We start from the raw sequence: 12,761 nt of genomic DNA on the forward strand, positions 1-12,761 counted from the left end.
GTAGGCTGCCTTGATCTCCCTGGAAGTACAAATGCAATAAATCAATTATTCTTTGTGAATCCTCCAATACTTTTGAAGCCTTTTGCATGTATCATGCATTTAGATACACCACTTCATCTGTTTTGAAGTAAACAAGCAGTGATATGCTGCAAATTAAATTCTGAACTAAGGCCACAAATTTTACAATAGGACCGCATAGTAAGATTTCAGTTTGGGTCAAACCCAAACGGTAATTCCCCCCTCCCCCTCCCCTGTCCAAGGAAAAAAATGGGATGTTGCAGAAGCTGAGTGGCTGGCTCTCTAGGCCAAGGGAAGCCAATATGGTGATCTCTAGACTTCATCTCCCATCATAGAATCATAGAGTTGGACGGGGCCTATAAGGCCATTGAGTCCAACCCCCTGCTCAATGCAGGAATCCAAATCAAAGCATTCCCGACAGATGGCTGTCCAGCTGCCTCTTGAATGCCTCCGGTGTCGGAGAGCCCACTACCTCTCTAGGTCATTGGTTGCATTGTCATATGGCTCTAACAGTTAGGAAGTTCTTCCTGATGTCCAGTCGAAATCTGGCTTCCTGCAAACGGAGTGACCACTACCCATGCTGGCTGCACTGAGGCTGATGGCAGCTGGAGTCTACCAAAACTGGGGGGCACCACATTGGCTATCCTCCCTCTAGGCAGCAAGTGAGAAGGCTCCAGCAAGATCACACAAGCACAGGATACTGGCTGCCTTCTACACCAGCACCAGGCTGCGGTACCCACAGCTGCCCATGCCAACAGACCAGGGTGCTCCAGGACCTAGAAAGCCATCAGCCTGCCATACCTTTGAACCACAACAACAGCTTTATTAGTATCTGTTCTTCATATAACCCCGTACAGCAAACGGCGGTGGTGGAGAGACCGTGACGTACACTTTCATTGCCCCCCACAGGCGGGGCCCGAACACAAGGACTTGCAGCAGAAACACGGGGTGGCTGGGTGGCACTCTTGGCCTACAGCTGAGCAGTTTGGATAGGGCATGGCCCTCTTTGACAAAAGACAAAAAGAAAACAAGGCCCGTAGCCACCTCGAGAAAAAAAAGTTCATGTTACTAGCCATGCAAAGGGGGTGGAAGGGGGTGGGGTGGGGGTGCACCTGTCCCCTCCCCTCCCTTAGTCCGCTGTGAATATACGGCTAGAGATATCATCCAGCAGCCAGTCGATGCCCGCCAGCAGGTTCTCGCCAGTGTAGGCACTGCAGCCTTGGATGCACCAGTGGTGGCTCTGGATGCTGTCAAGGTCCAAGGCCTGGAGAGAGGGGCAGAAAAACAGGAATGAGGGCAACGCTCCTGCCAGGCCACAGGGAAGACCACGTGCGGGCGAAGGGGAAGGTGGGCCTTGAAACCAAGCTCACCTGAAGTGGTGGGCAGCAGCCTGTGATCTGGAGAAGGCTCAGGACTGGCACCCCGTAGACGAGCCTTGCCTAACTTGCCAGTGTCCTTCCAGATGTTTGGGACTACAATTCCCATCAGCCTCAGCCAGCATGGCCTAGTGATACTGAGACCAATGGGAGTTGTAGTCCCAAACATCTGGAAAGCACTGCCAGGCGGGCAAAGGCTGCCATAGGAAAAGCAAAGGGAGAAGCCATACTCCGCGTTGGCTGCCTGGTCCAGGTCCTATCTGTCTACCTACTTAGTGGATTTGGACAGGCTGCCTATCAATGTCTGTTCTCTGGGTGGATGCAGAACAAAGAATGAAACTCTATATTGTTAAAGTACAAGAAAGATGATAAAATGCAGCATTAGAAAAAAATCTTTTTTAATGGAGAACCCCCCCCCCCAATTGGCAGCTCTGACTGTAGAATAAAACAGAACTCAAACACTGAGAGCCCTGGTGTCTGTGTGTGTGTTTTTAAACACTAACAGCATTTTGAAAACATGACTTTTAAGTTTAGAAGGCCAGGGACATAACCAGATCTTCACCTGGCCTCGAAAATACCATGAAGAAAGTGGTAGGCAGACCTTTCTAGAATGTAGCGAGGACCCCCAGAATGTGTTTATTAGTTTTTCCAACTCCAAAAAACACAGTTAAATTTGCTCATATTTTTAACTATCTGCGACTTGAGTTATACTCTTATTTTAAAGGGCACAATTTGTGTCCATATAGGGTTGTATTTTTTCTCTGCTGTGTTTGTCTTGATAATCCTGTAGGACCTATACCAAATCTGACGTTTATTATCCGTATACCGGACCTTTTGAAATGTTTTGTATGTTTTAAATGCCCAATTTTGTTATATTGTCTTTGTTATTTTTTTATTGTACTGTAAACCGCTTAGAGGCTTCTTTGGAAATATAAAGCAGTATACAAATTAAATAATAATAAAAATAAATAAATAAATAAATTGAACTGAAAGTAACTTCTCCAACTCTAAACCATTAGAAACACCCTCCTGTCCTCAGCACACCCAGACACCAAAGCTGCCCTATCTGTGGGAAATGGATCCCCTTCTCTGCAAGGGAGCCGGCCATTCTCACCTCTTGGATGGCGGTGGAGCTCAGGGCCCCGGGCAGGTCCTGCTTGTTGGCAAAGATGAGCAATGTGGCCCCAGCCAGGCGCTGTTCGGAGAGAAACAACCAGTGAAAGAAGCAAGTAACCTAGGAAGAAGCCCGGCCCCAAGTCACCTGAGTGGGGCCATCAGGCTCAGTATCGCTTACACTGACTGGTAGCGCCTCGCCAGCATTCAGACGGGTCTTTCTCAGCTCTGTCTGGAGATGCAAGGGGCTGAACCAGGGAACTTTGGCATGTGCTCTTCCCACTGAGCGACAGTCCTAACAATAAGGATCCCTGTTCTCACAGTTCTGGAACCTTCTGCATGTGAAGTGTGGGTGGTCCAAAAGATTCTAGTCCTCATAATTCTAAATGGCACATAAGCAGCTGATTTACTCCAAGTCAGACTGGTGGGACACTAAGCCAGGATTGTCTACACCAGCCTTCCCCAACCCGGTGCCCTCCAGAAGTTTTCCAGGGCAACTCCCAGTGCTGGCTGGGGCTGATGGAAGTTGTAGCCCAGCACATCTGGAGGGCTTGGGCTGGCAATGGGTCTCTAGGATGCTTTCCCAATCCTGCTTTGAGCCGGAATCTGAGATCTTCTGCGCGCACTGCCCCAAATGCCCCCCCAGGGTTAACCCTTGCAGCGAGCGCTAAGGCCAGCCGGAGCCCAAGGCCAAGGCTACCTTGGCTTCATGGGCCACTGAGGAGGGAGCCCCCCCTCCTCTCCCCTCTTGGCCCCCACCTCCTCCACCAGGAGGCTCTGGAGCTCCCGCTTGCAGTCCTCCAGGCGCTGCCGGTCGGCACTGTCCACCACCCAGATGAGGCCATCCGTGCTCTCGAAGTAGTTCCGCCAGTAGGAGCGCAGGGACTTCTGGCCCCCCACGTCCCAGATGTTCAACTTGAACCTGCAAAGAGGAGACCCATTGCAAAAGGAAGAAAAGGGGGGCATTGAATGGGGGCAGCTGAAGTCAAGGCGGGGGGGAGGGGGGCGCAGAGGAGCCCCAGCCCCCCTTCCTCCTCCTCCCCCTCCGGCCGGGAGATGCGGGCCGCCCAGTGGGTCGGGCCGGTCCTCACCCGCGATGCTCCAGCGTCTTGATGTTGAAGCCCAGCGTGGGCGAGATGGTGTCGATCTCGTCGCCGTTGAACTTCTTCAGGATCGTCGTTTTGCCGGCGTTGTCCAGGCCCCTGACCCGGCGGGGGTGGAGGAGTTAAAGGGTCACAACCGCGGGAAGGGCGGAGGAGGGACCGGCCGGGCAACGGGGGGCCGCTCGCCCGGGAGCCCCCGCCAACACACGCGCGCTGGTTCCCCCTGCACAGGGCTTGAGGAGGCCGCACTCTGCACATGCACAGAAGCACCCTCCACGCTCCCAGCTCGTCTCGCCATTAGCCTCAGGGGGAAAAACAACCCGAGTGAGCCTTGAAATGCTGCTCGATCCCCGGCCCCCCGCTCGGAGGAGGCGTACAGAGTCCCGCACGGAGCCCCCCGCAGCCTCCCCGCTCCCTCTGCCTCCCCCCCCACGCGCGGAAGGATACAGCATCAGCAGCCGCAGCTCCCGCTCCTTCTGCCGCATCTTCTTCAGGATGCTGAGCAGCCCCATCGCGGGCGCGCGCACGCGGAGGGATGCCCACGCCGAACAGGAAGGCCGGGGCCTCTTTCGGCCAAAGAGGTATAGGCAGGCAGAAAGAGGACTCTGCACAACTCTCGCTTCCGACCGCCATTCTTAAAACCCTCCATATGCGGGGCAGCAGGGCTTTATTCCCCCCCTCCGTTGTTCTGTTTGGGTGTTTTTAACACAGGAATCGATGCAAAAAAAAAAGTAAGTATAACAGGGCAGGTCCAAGCGGTTCGCTTTCATTACAGCGCTTTGTTGTTCTGTGCCTTCAAGTCGATTACGACTTATGGTGGCGACCCCATGAATCAGTGATCTCCAAGAGCATCTGTTATAAACCACCTTGTTCAGATATTGCAAGTTTTTCCCCTGGCCACGCCCACCACGGTATGCGGCCTCCAAAAGATTGCTCACAAGGGAATGCGGCCCTTGGGTTGAAAAGGTCCCCCAGACCTGCACCAGCGCCTCACAAGGTACGCAACACGCTGGAACATATCAGGAGAGGGCACCCATGGGAAAAACCACCGGTAGGAGGAGTGGCAGGAGGTGGGGGCCTGGATCCCCTGGAGGGCGTTGGGGAGCTTTCCCCATGTCACCGTGATGTCGATGCCACAGCGGGTGTCACAGACATAATAATGGAGAATGCATGGATGCTTTTCTGTCCGTGTGTATTCTATATATTCTGCATGCTCCTTGGCCTGAGACTAGCATTAACTGCATCGCTGCAAAACACGCAGCCCAGGCTAGGCCCTGCTGAACTCTGCTCTTAAGCTAGCCGAGATCGCATGGGAGCCTGCAGTAGTAGGCAGCGCACGTGGCTTTCAGGAGAGGGAGGGGGCTGGACTTTCTTGACGAACCTTTCCTCTAGCCAATGGCCAGTAGGAATTTCACGACACATCCGTATCTACAAAGATGAGGAAAAAGTTGAGAGAGACACTCCCACAGTCTGTATGGGCAATTTCCTGGTTCTCATGGTGATGGGGAGAAACCCGTATTTAGATCTTCCCCCGGGGTTCAAATGAAATCAGTGAAGAAATCCGGGATTTTAGCGCATTTGCAAAGCGGCTTAAACCGCAACCCTACGGAAAGATCCAGTTTCATTTTAGTGGAATAACGTACTCCCGAGTAGACAGGTAGAGGATCGCGCAATTCACGGCAGGTTTGTTCTGATTTCAAATGCCCCTGCCCAAGGCAAATGCAACCCCCCCTGGCGCAAATGCCAGCGCCAGCCTGGTCCGTGCCCAGCCCCATGGCCGCTGGGGGGTGGCCGGCTGCCCCCGCCCCGCCCCCCGGTGGCAGCAAAGGCCCCGCCCCCCCAGTGCGACACCCGCACCATACATGGAAAGCGCGTGGCGCTCTCCCCCCCTTCCAAAAATGTCCGGGGAACGGTAGCTTGTTCGTGGTGCTGGAACGCCGTGGCGAGCAAACTATAGTTCCCAGGATTGCTTGTCTGGGGAGTGGGTAAAGGCTTGGATACCCGGTGCAGCCGAGCCACGCCGCCTTTCGTCGGATCGGGCCGCTTGGAGGAAGCGCCTCTGCGCGCTTTGCTCCCCAGCCGCCGCCTCCCGCGGGCCAGCCTCTCCCCGTGGGGCGCGATGGGGGGCGCGGAGGCAGCGGCCCCTTGGGGCACCTGCGCGGGGATGTGCCCAGCCGAGGAGTTCTGTCGCCGGCGGCGGCAGGGCCGCTTGCACCGTCTGGAGCTGGACGCGGGGCGCGAGGCGGAGCCGGCGCTGGCCGTGAAGGAATACTCGCGTCCGGCCGCCGGCAAGGCGCCCCCGCAGCCCGAAGAGCTGCGCCCGCCCGACGTGCTCTTGGCCACCGTGCGGCACCTGCTGGCCCTGGCCGAGGAAGAGGGCGAGGCCGGCGGCGCGGACCCCCCAGTTTCGCCCTGGGAGCGCGGCGCCTTCGTGGCCGACCGCCTGCGGGCCGTGAGCCTGGACGTGACGGTGCAGCGCCTCGCCTTGGCCCGGCCCTCCGCCACCGCCGCCCTCCTGGAGCGCTCACTCGTCTGCCTGCTCCACGCCGGGCACCGCCTTAGCGCGGAGCCGCCCGCCCGCTTCGACGGTCACCTCCACCACGCCCAAGCCCAGGAGACCTTCGCCGCCCTCCGACGCATCTACCGTTATGACGAGGCGCCCCGCGCCCAGCCCTGCTTCCAGGCCCTCTTCCTCCTCTACAACCTGGGTGAGCCGGCCAGGGGAGTAGGGACTGGCACCCTTTGCCCAGCCTAGCCTACCTTACAGGGTTGTTGCGAAGGTAAAGGCGGAGGGGGACTCTAGGCTACTCCGACTCTCTTCGCTTTTTCAGCCTAGCCAACACCACAAGGTTGTGCTGGTAAAAGGGTGAGAACTCTGGGGCTAGGAATGATATTTTATCAGGGGTGTAGTCGTCCAGAGTCTCAGGGGCTCTTAGTCCCCTTACATTTTTAGGAGCAGGGTTCCAGCAGGGTCTCTGAGATTCCAGCATCCTATGAGCCAATCAGCATGAAAAGGGGAGAGTGTTAGCTGCTGAAAAGAGTCTTCTATCATGCTTCCTTGCTCTTTCCTGCTGATTGGAGCCAGTCAGAGTGAAAGGAGGTGAGTCAGCCACTGAGAAGACTCTTCTTAGTAGCTAACACGCTTGTCTTTCATGCTCATTGGTTCCTAGGAACATCTGTTGTGGTAGGTGAAGGATCTCATTCTCAACCCAGCAGCAAAAAAAGGAGGGAGGGGAGGGGACCCTACACGTCTGAATTTGCCAATACACTACTGTATTTTAGCCTAGCCTGTCTCACAGGGTTGTTGTAAAGGTGGGGGTGGGGAACCGTAGGCTACTTCCACTCTCTTTGCTCTTTCAGCCTAGCCTACACCACAAGGTTGTTGTGTGGGTAAAAGGGTGTGAACCCTGGGGCTAGGCACCTTATTTCAGCCTAGTCTATCTTCGGAGGGGGGTTAAGAGTTAAGTGGGGGGGGGCGACTCTTGGGCCAGCCTCTCTGCCTCAGCCAACCCAACCCCATAAGGCAGAGAGGCAGAAGAACTGCATGGCCTGGGGAAGGAAGCTACCCCGGGCGCTTCATCTCCCACTGACTCCACAGAAGGCGCTTCCTTGCATGCATCACCTTGAATTCCTTGGAGGGAAGGAAGGATGTAAATACAGTTAAATAAATACATGCAACAGCTGTCGTCAGCTGGGGTGGGGATGGGTGGTCTTCCCACTTTTGCAGCGCGATGGTTCAGACCCAAGAGCTTGTAGTGGCCACAACTGCAGGGATGAACCTTCCTCCTTCCAGTGGCCAAACAACAAAAAAATTGGGGGTGCAGAAGGGATAGAGCCCCCATGTGTTAGTTTTCAGCCCCAGAAATAAATGTATATTTTATATTACCACTCCCACTTTTCCAAGTTTGGATGCCGAGGGTTAGAGCCTGGTTTTAATTTCCAGATTCTGACAGGTAGGTAGTTGCAATGTGGACGTGTGATGCGCCTCTCCTTCACAGAATCTAGCAATGGGGATTGAGGGGGGAAGTGACTCATTCTTTGGGGGGGTTGCCCTGCCCCACACCACCTGGGGCCCCTCCACCACCATCCAACAGTCCCTGCCTCCTTTCACGTTTTCACTTTTTCTTCTCCTCCTAATCAAATATTTCAGTGCAGCTTTTCTGGCCACTGGAAAAACGTATTGAGATATTTATACAACACAAGAAAACAAAGATGGCTGTTTAAATTAGTTGTTGACTAAGTGTCCGTCAGGCAAATGTGCTCAACCAGATCCTACTAAAGTTTGGCCAGCTTTCCCTTAGCTGGTTGGACCGCAGCTCCGATTGGCACAGCCAGTAGGATGATGGGAGTGTTAGTCCAAAACATCTGGAGAGCATCAGGTTGGGGAAAAAAAACTCCAAGATCCATGTTAGGCTAATACGGTGAAGAGTTCTGGAGAGCTCAAAAGGTTGCGTGCTATATTGTGACATTTTGCTTGGCTTAATAATGTCACAGAAGAGCATGTAAGCTTTTGCGTTCCCCAGAACTCTTCACTGGGCTATATCAGGCAGTTTTCTCCCCACTTTGCTGGTATTTACCATCTAATCTGATGAATGGGTTTGGAAGCCTTCAATGCTTGCACACTATCTTGTGACATTTTGATCTGCCTAATAAAAGTATTGGCGTAATGTGGGTTTTGGAGGACCTTTCCTTGCCGCACTCCGGACAAAACTTGAGTGGGGGGTGGGGGGCAGGAGACGAGGTCCAAGTTAGTCCAGGCCCCAGGTGGTCAGCTGGAAGGCTGGCCTGCTGCAAAACCTTTGGCTTTCCAGGGGTTTCAGGGCTACATTATGCCTGGCCTTCGGGCCACGCTGGCAGGGGCTGAGGCAGGGCTGTGGAGTCTTGGAGTTGGAGTTGGAGTCGGAGGCAATTTTGGGTGGAGTCGGAGTCGGTAGAAATGTTCCAGCTCCGACTTCAAAATAAAAACTTTCATAGGAATTTAGGAAAGTTTTCTTGTTCAGAAATTTTAATCAAATAAGTATATTTTATGTTCTATCAATCTAGCCTGATGATTCACATGGTGGTGATGAAATGCCTTGTGCTACCATTTTACTACAGCAAATTTGTTATTACTAGTTAATATACATTTGCCATTTATGAAGGAGTTGGAGTCAGACAGTAGAAAAATAGAGGAGTCGGAGTCGAAGGTTTGGCGTACCGACTCCACAGCCCTGGGCTGAGGGTAGCTGGGCCGCAGCGTCCCCTGACCTCCTATAAGGCATGTTCATTGCGTGACCTTGTGCTTCTTGTCTCTCTCTTCCCCCTCCCTGCCCCCCAACCCAACAGGCTCACCAGAAGCTCTCTGGCAGATCTTGCAGCTCCCTACTGTCGTCCGAGCCTCCCCGGAACTCTCCACGGCCCTGGCAATCCACTGGGCTTTCCTGGAGCGAAACTTTGCCCGCTTCTTCCGCCTTGCTCGGCGGCTGCCTTACCTGCAGAGCTGTGCCTTGCACCCCCACATGGCGAGGGCCCGGCACCTGGCACTGCTGGCCTTCAGCCATGGCTTCAGCGCCAGGAACTGCCGCTACCCTTTGGCTCGGCTGGCCCAGTTGATCGCCACGGACAGTCTGGAGGCGGCTGCTGCGTTGTGCCAGGCACAGGGCTTGGCTGTGGTGGAGGGCGAGGTGGTCTTCCAAAAAGGCTCCTTCAAGGACTGCCCTCCTGCGGGGCATCGGCGTTCTTGCCTGCTTGTGGACGCGAAGCGGGGGGAGTTGACTCTGTTGGAGCTTGCAGAGAGCATCTGCAGCTGATGGCACATGGGGAGGGGGGCACATGGCTGTGCTTATGTGTTTTTGAGACAGAAAGGCTGGACGGCTCCTGGGCTAGCGTTCTCCTCCCTCCAGACTTGCCCGAGTGACCTACGCGCTCCTCCTCTCACTCAGCTGGACTGGGGCTGGTTCTCCATGGGCAGCAGGACAAGATGGGGAAATGGGCTGGACGAGAGCCAGTGTGGTATAGTGGTTAAGGTACTGGACTAGTACCTGAGAGACCAGGGTTCGAATCTCCACACAGCCATGAAGCTCCCTGGGTGACCTTGGGCCAGTCACTGCCTCTCAGCCTCATGAAAACCCTATTCATAGGGTCACCATAAGTCGGGATTGACTTGAAGGCTGTCCATTTTCAATGCTCTAGAAAAGCCAGTGTGGCGTAGTGGTTAGAGTGTTGGACTACAACCTGGGAGACCAGGGTTTGAATCCCCACACAGCCATGAAGCTCACTGGGTGACCTTGGGCCAGTCACTGCCTCTCAGCCTCAGAGGGAGGCAATAGTAAACCCCCTCTGAATACCACTTACTATGAAAACCCGATTCATAGGTTCGCCATAAGTTGGGATCGACTTGAAGGTAGTCCATTTTCATGCTCTCATACAGATGCCTCAGTTAAATGCTTCCTTCTGGTTAAAAAAAAGAAGTCATTGTAAACCAAGGGTGGGAAACCTGTGGCCCTCCTTTTGGGTTGCAACTTCTCCCAGCCCTGACCGTTGATCATGCTGGCTGGTGGTGATGGGAGTTGGAGTCCAGCCACATTTGGTGGGCCACCATTTCAGGGGAGAGAGCCATGTTAGTTTCATGCAGCAAAAAAAAAAAAAAGGTTTTGTGGCACCTTGAGGTTCCCTTTCCCTGCTAGCCTATACTTACAAACCTAGCACATATTTGAGAGAGGTTCCAGCAAATATCTTTTTCCCCTTGTGCTGGTTTCCTTAACACCAGGGAGTATTGAAAATGGTTCTCTGCCCCCTTTGTTGGCTGTAATGGTGAGGTCAATTCTACCACCATATTCTGCTGTTTGTGTTGGCCAGCCCCCCCCCCCCGCATACCCTTGCTTTAGCTAAGGTGGTGTGTGGCCCAGGCTGCTGCCGGCCACAGCACCATTTTCCACGCATTTGGTCACCTCTACATCCATTTTCCCTCAATGGAGCAAATTTTGCAAGTAATTCAGAAGGTGTTGGCAGATCATGAAGGCTCAGGGACACACACACACAGTGCATTATTAAAGCCAACAGTGAAAGAGGTGCAGAGATGGCAACCAGAAGCCATGGAGAACAGGACCGAGAGTGTCCAAAGACGTGGTCAGGCAAGGGTCTGCCTGCCTCTAGGTCAGCATCTCTGTCTTTGGTGGGGGGGGCAAGAGAGAAACTGAGGCAGGCAGGCTTTGTTTTAAGAGAGACCCTTTTTCAAAGTCCAGCCAGGAAGCAGTGTGAGTTGCCTGAGGAGGAGAAAGCATCTTCCACTGCAGGCAGCTCATTTTGCTTCTCTGCAGTGCACTGAAGGGGGGCTGCCCTGGAAATGCTTTGGCCTTCCCCACTGCTGGTATGTGGACCCCCAGCCGCTTTCTCCCCAGGACATGTGAGTCTCCTGGATGAGGAGGGATGTTTTCCAGCCCCTGCTGTAGTGACTAGCCTATGGCACTCCATATGTTTCTGTAGTCACCATGGCCAACAGTCTGGGGCGATGGAGTTCAGCAACTTCTGGAGGGCCAGAGATTCCCCACCCCGGCCAAAGATGCACTTCCTACTAAGGAGGTGGCACAGAAGAGAATTCAGCACCTCCCTTTCTTAGCAGTTTTTAAGACTTCTTTGTTGTAATATATTTTAAAGTCTGCCTTTATGATGTTTTACAGTATTTTTAGTGCTTTTGTTTGCCGCCCTGGGCTCCCACTGGGAGGAAGGGCAGGATATAAATAAAATAAATAATGAACACATGCCTTTTCTCCTCCTTCCTTGGGATTCTGAGAACTGGATACTCAGCCCAGCATGGAGAATGGACAGCGGAGAAACTTCCGATTCTTGACCTGCGGTGAAGGACACCCTCTGGATTTGGGCAATTTTATGGGACCTGCTGGGAGGGGAGTCCGCTCTGTATCAAGCTGAGCTTTTAAATGCCAAATGGATGCTGGGATTACAGAATTGATCCTTCGAGGGCAGGATGCTCCTTCACCTCAGTGCAGCAACTCGGTGGCAGAGCAGGCAGCGCTGGACATGACTCGGGATCCTCTTACCTCCAGACGTTGCTGGACCATCGTCCCTGACCATTGGGGCTAGCGAGAGCTGGCAAGTCCAGAAGCATTGAATGGCCGTGGCTAACGGTCTAAGGCAGCTACCTAGCCAATGTAAGGAGCAGAACATTGGTTGATTCCTGAGGTGGCCTGCCAGGGGTGGGGGCCGTGCATGGTGTGACTATATTCCAAAAGTGACAGGATTACTTTCTTTTAAGAACTCTCGGGTACAGTTTCTCCCTTCACAGGGCAGCAGATTGTGGAATATGAACTCTTGGTGGAGGAAGCAACAGTTGGAGATCTTTTGAAGATGCATAACAGCAGGGCAAACAGGACAACCTCTGTATATTTCTGGGGACAAGTGAAATGGCCAGCAGAAATTCTTTGTTGGCCTCTCAGCCAAATCTACCTCACAGGGTGGTTATGAGAATAAAATGGGAGAGGGGGAGAATGATGTATGCCACCTTGAGTTCCTTGGAGGAAAAGGGGTATAAATGCAATAATAAATAAGTAGATTTTTTTTTGTTGGGAGGGGAGGGAGTCAGGTGCTGGGATTCTGTTGGGTATCTTCAGGGAAACCACAGGTAATTCTTGGTTGTGTCCACTTTGCCCACTATCACCTGATAAGTGCTGCTGTTGATGCTATTTTCTAATTTTTTGTTATGAAACGGTTGGGGCAGTTTTTCCCCGATTTCAAAACATCAGTTGTGTTGGGTGTGTTCAGTTTTCCCGAGGACCCCTGTGCTATATGCTCTGGGCTCCTTCTCCAATGCCAAGTGAAACTGGCAGCTGCAAATGTCATAAACTCTGCACAGCTACGTCAGCCAGTGGAACTCTGCCTCGAGGTGTTACCGAAAGAAGTAGTTGACAGATTGCTTTGAGAAATTTAGTATTCCCTTTTTACTGCAAGAGGAGAGCCAGCCATGCCTCTGTAGAGCATCTCACTCTCCAAAGCAGCCTTTGCCAACCCAATGCCATCCAGATGTTTTTGGAGTACAACTCTCATCAGCCCCACCCTGTGCTGCCTGGGGAAGATGGAAATTGTAGTCTAAAACAGCGGAAGGGTGCCGGGTTGGCCAAGGCTGCTCCAGGGGACAAAACGATGTTGATTCTCTCCT

General features: G+C 53.4%; 2 protein-coding genes across 4 annotated transcripts; one reads left to right on the forward strand and one right to left on the reverse strand.

Annotated features, from left to right (window-relative positions):
* Positions 1-820: 820 nt before the first annotated feature.
* On the reverse strand, positions 821-4,197 carry ARL2 (ADP ribosylation factor like GTPase 2). Of its 2 annotated transcripts, none has more exons than XM_061606154.1 (5): positions 4,058-4,194; positions 3,599-3,709; positions 3,267-3,429; positions 2,509-2,589; positions 821-1,282 (listed from the first exon to the last, which is right to left on the reverse strand). In XM_061606154.1, exons 1-5 carry the CDS (start codon positions 4,120-4,122, stop codon positions 1,148-1,150), a joined length of 555 nt encoding a protein of 184 aa, XP_061462138.1. In that variant the 5' UTR covers positions 4,123-4,194; the 3' UTR covers positions 821-1,147. The 2 variants fall into 2 exon arrangements, with proteins under 2 accessions (XP_061462138.1, XP_061462139.1); XM_061606155.1 differs by having other exon boundaries at positions 1,110-1,282; positions 3,208-3,429; positions 4,058-4,197.
* An 801-nt stretch (positions 4,198-4,998) lies between these two features.
* Positions 4,999-12,172, forward strand: SAC3D1 (SAC3 domain containing 1). Of its 2 annotated transcripts, XR_009760006.1 has the most exons (3): positions 4,999-6,318; positions 8,936-9,992; positions 11,382-12,172. XR_009760006.1 is itself a non-coding variant. In XM_061606153.1 (2 exons), exons 1-2 carry the CDS (start codon positions 5,730-5,732, stop codon positions 9,397-9,399), a joined length of 1,053 nt encoding a protein of 350 aa, XP_061462137.1. In that variant the 5' UTR covers positions 4,999-5,729; the 3' UTR covers positions 9,400-11,341. The 2 variants fall into 2 exon arrangements, 1 of the variants encoding a protein (XP_061462137.1); XM_061606153.1 differs by lacking the exon at positions 11,382-12,172 and having other exon boundaries at positions 8,936-11,341.
* Positions 12,173-12,761: the final 589 nt, after the last annotated feature.

Source organism: Rhineura floridana, chromosome 22, assembly GCF_030035675.1.
Source record: "Rhineura floridana isolate rRhiFlo1 chromosome 22, rRhiFlo1.hap2, whole genome shotgun sequence".
NCBI lineage: Eukaryota > Metazoa > Chordata > Lepidosauria > Squamata > Rhineuridae > Rhineura > Rhineura floridana.

What these genes read in the sequence shown, in the direction of transcription:
- ARL2 (XM_061606154.1), bottom strand. Translation starts at nt 4,122, where the DNA reads ATGGGGCTGCTCAGCATCCTGAAGAAGATGCGGCAGAAGGAGCGGGAG. An exon ending in GAGCTGCGGCTGCTGATGCT is followed by an intron (nt 3,710 to 4,057) that starts GTATCCTTCCGC and finishes CCGCCGGGTCAG; the next exon opens with GGGCCTGGACAACGCCGGCA. An exon ending in AGAGCCTCCTGGTGGAGGAG is followed by an intron (nt 2,590 to 3,266) that starts GTGGGGGCCAAG and finishes CTCTCCGAACAG; the next exon opens with CGCCTGGCTGGGGCCACATT.
- SAC3D1 (XM_061606153.1), top strand. Translation starts at nt 5,730, where the DNA reads ATGGGGGGCGCGGAGGCAGCGGCCCCTTGGGGCACCTGCGCGGGGATG. An exon ending in CTTCCTCCTCTACAACCTGG is followed by an intron (nt 6,319 to 8,935) that starts GTGAGCCGGCCA and finishes CCAACCCAACAG; the next exon opens with GCTCACCAGAAGCTCTCTGG.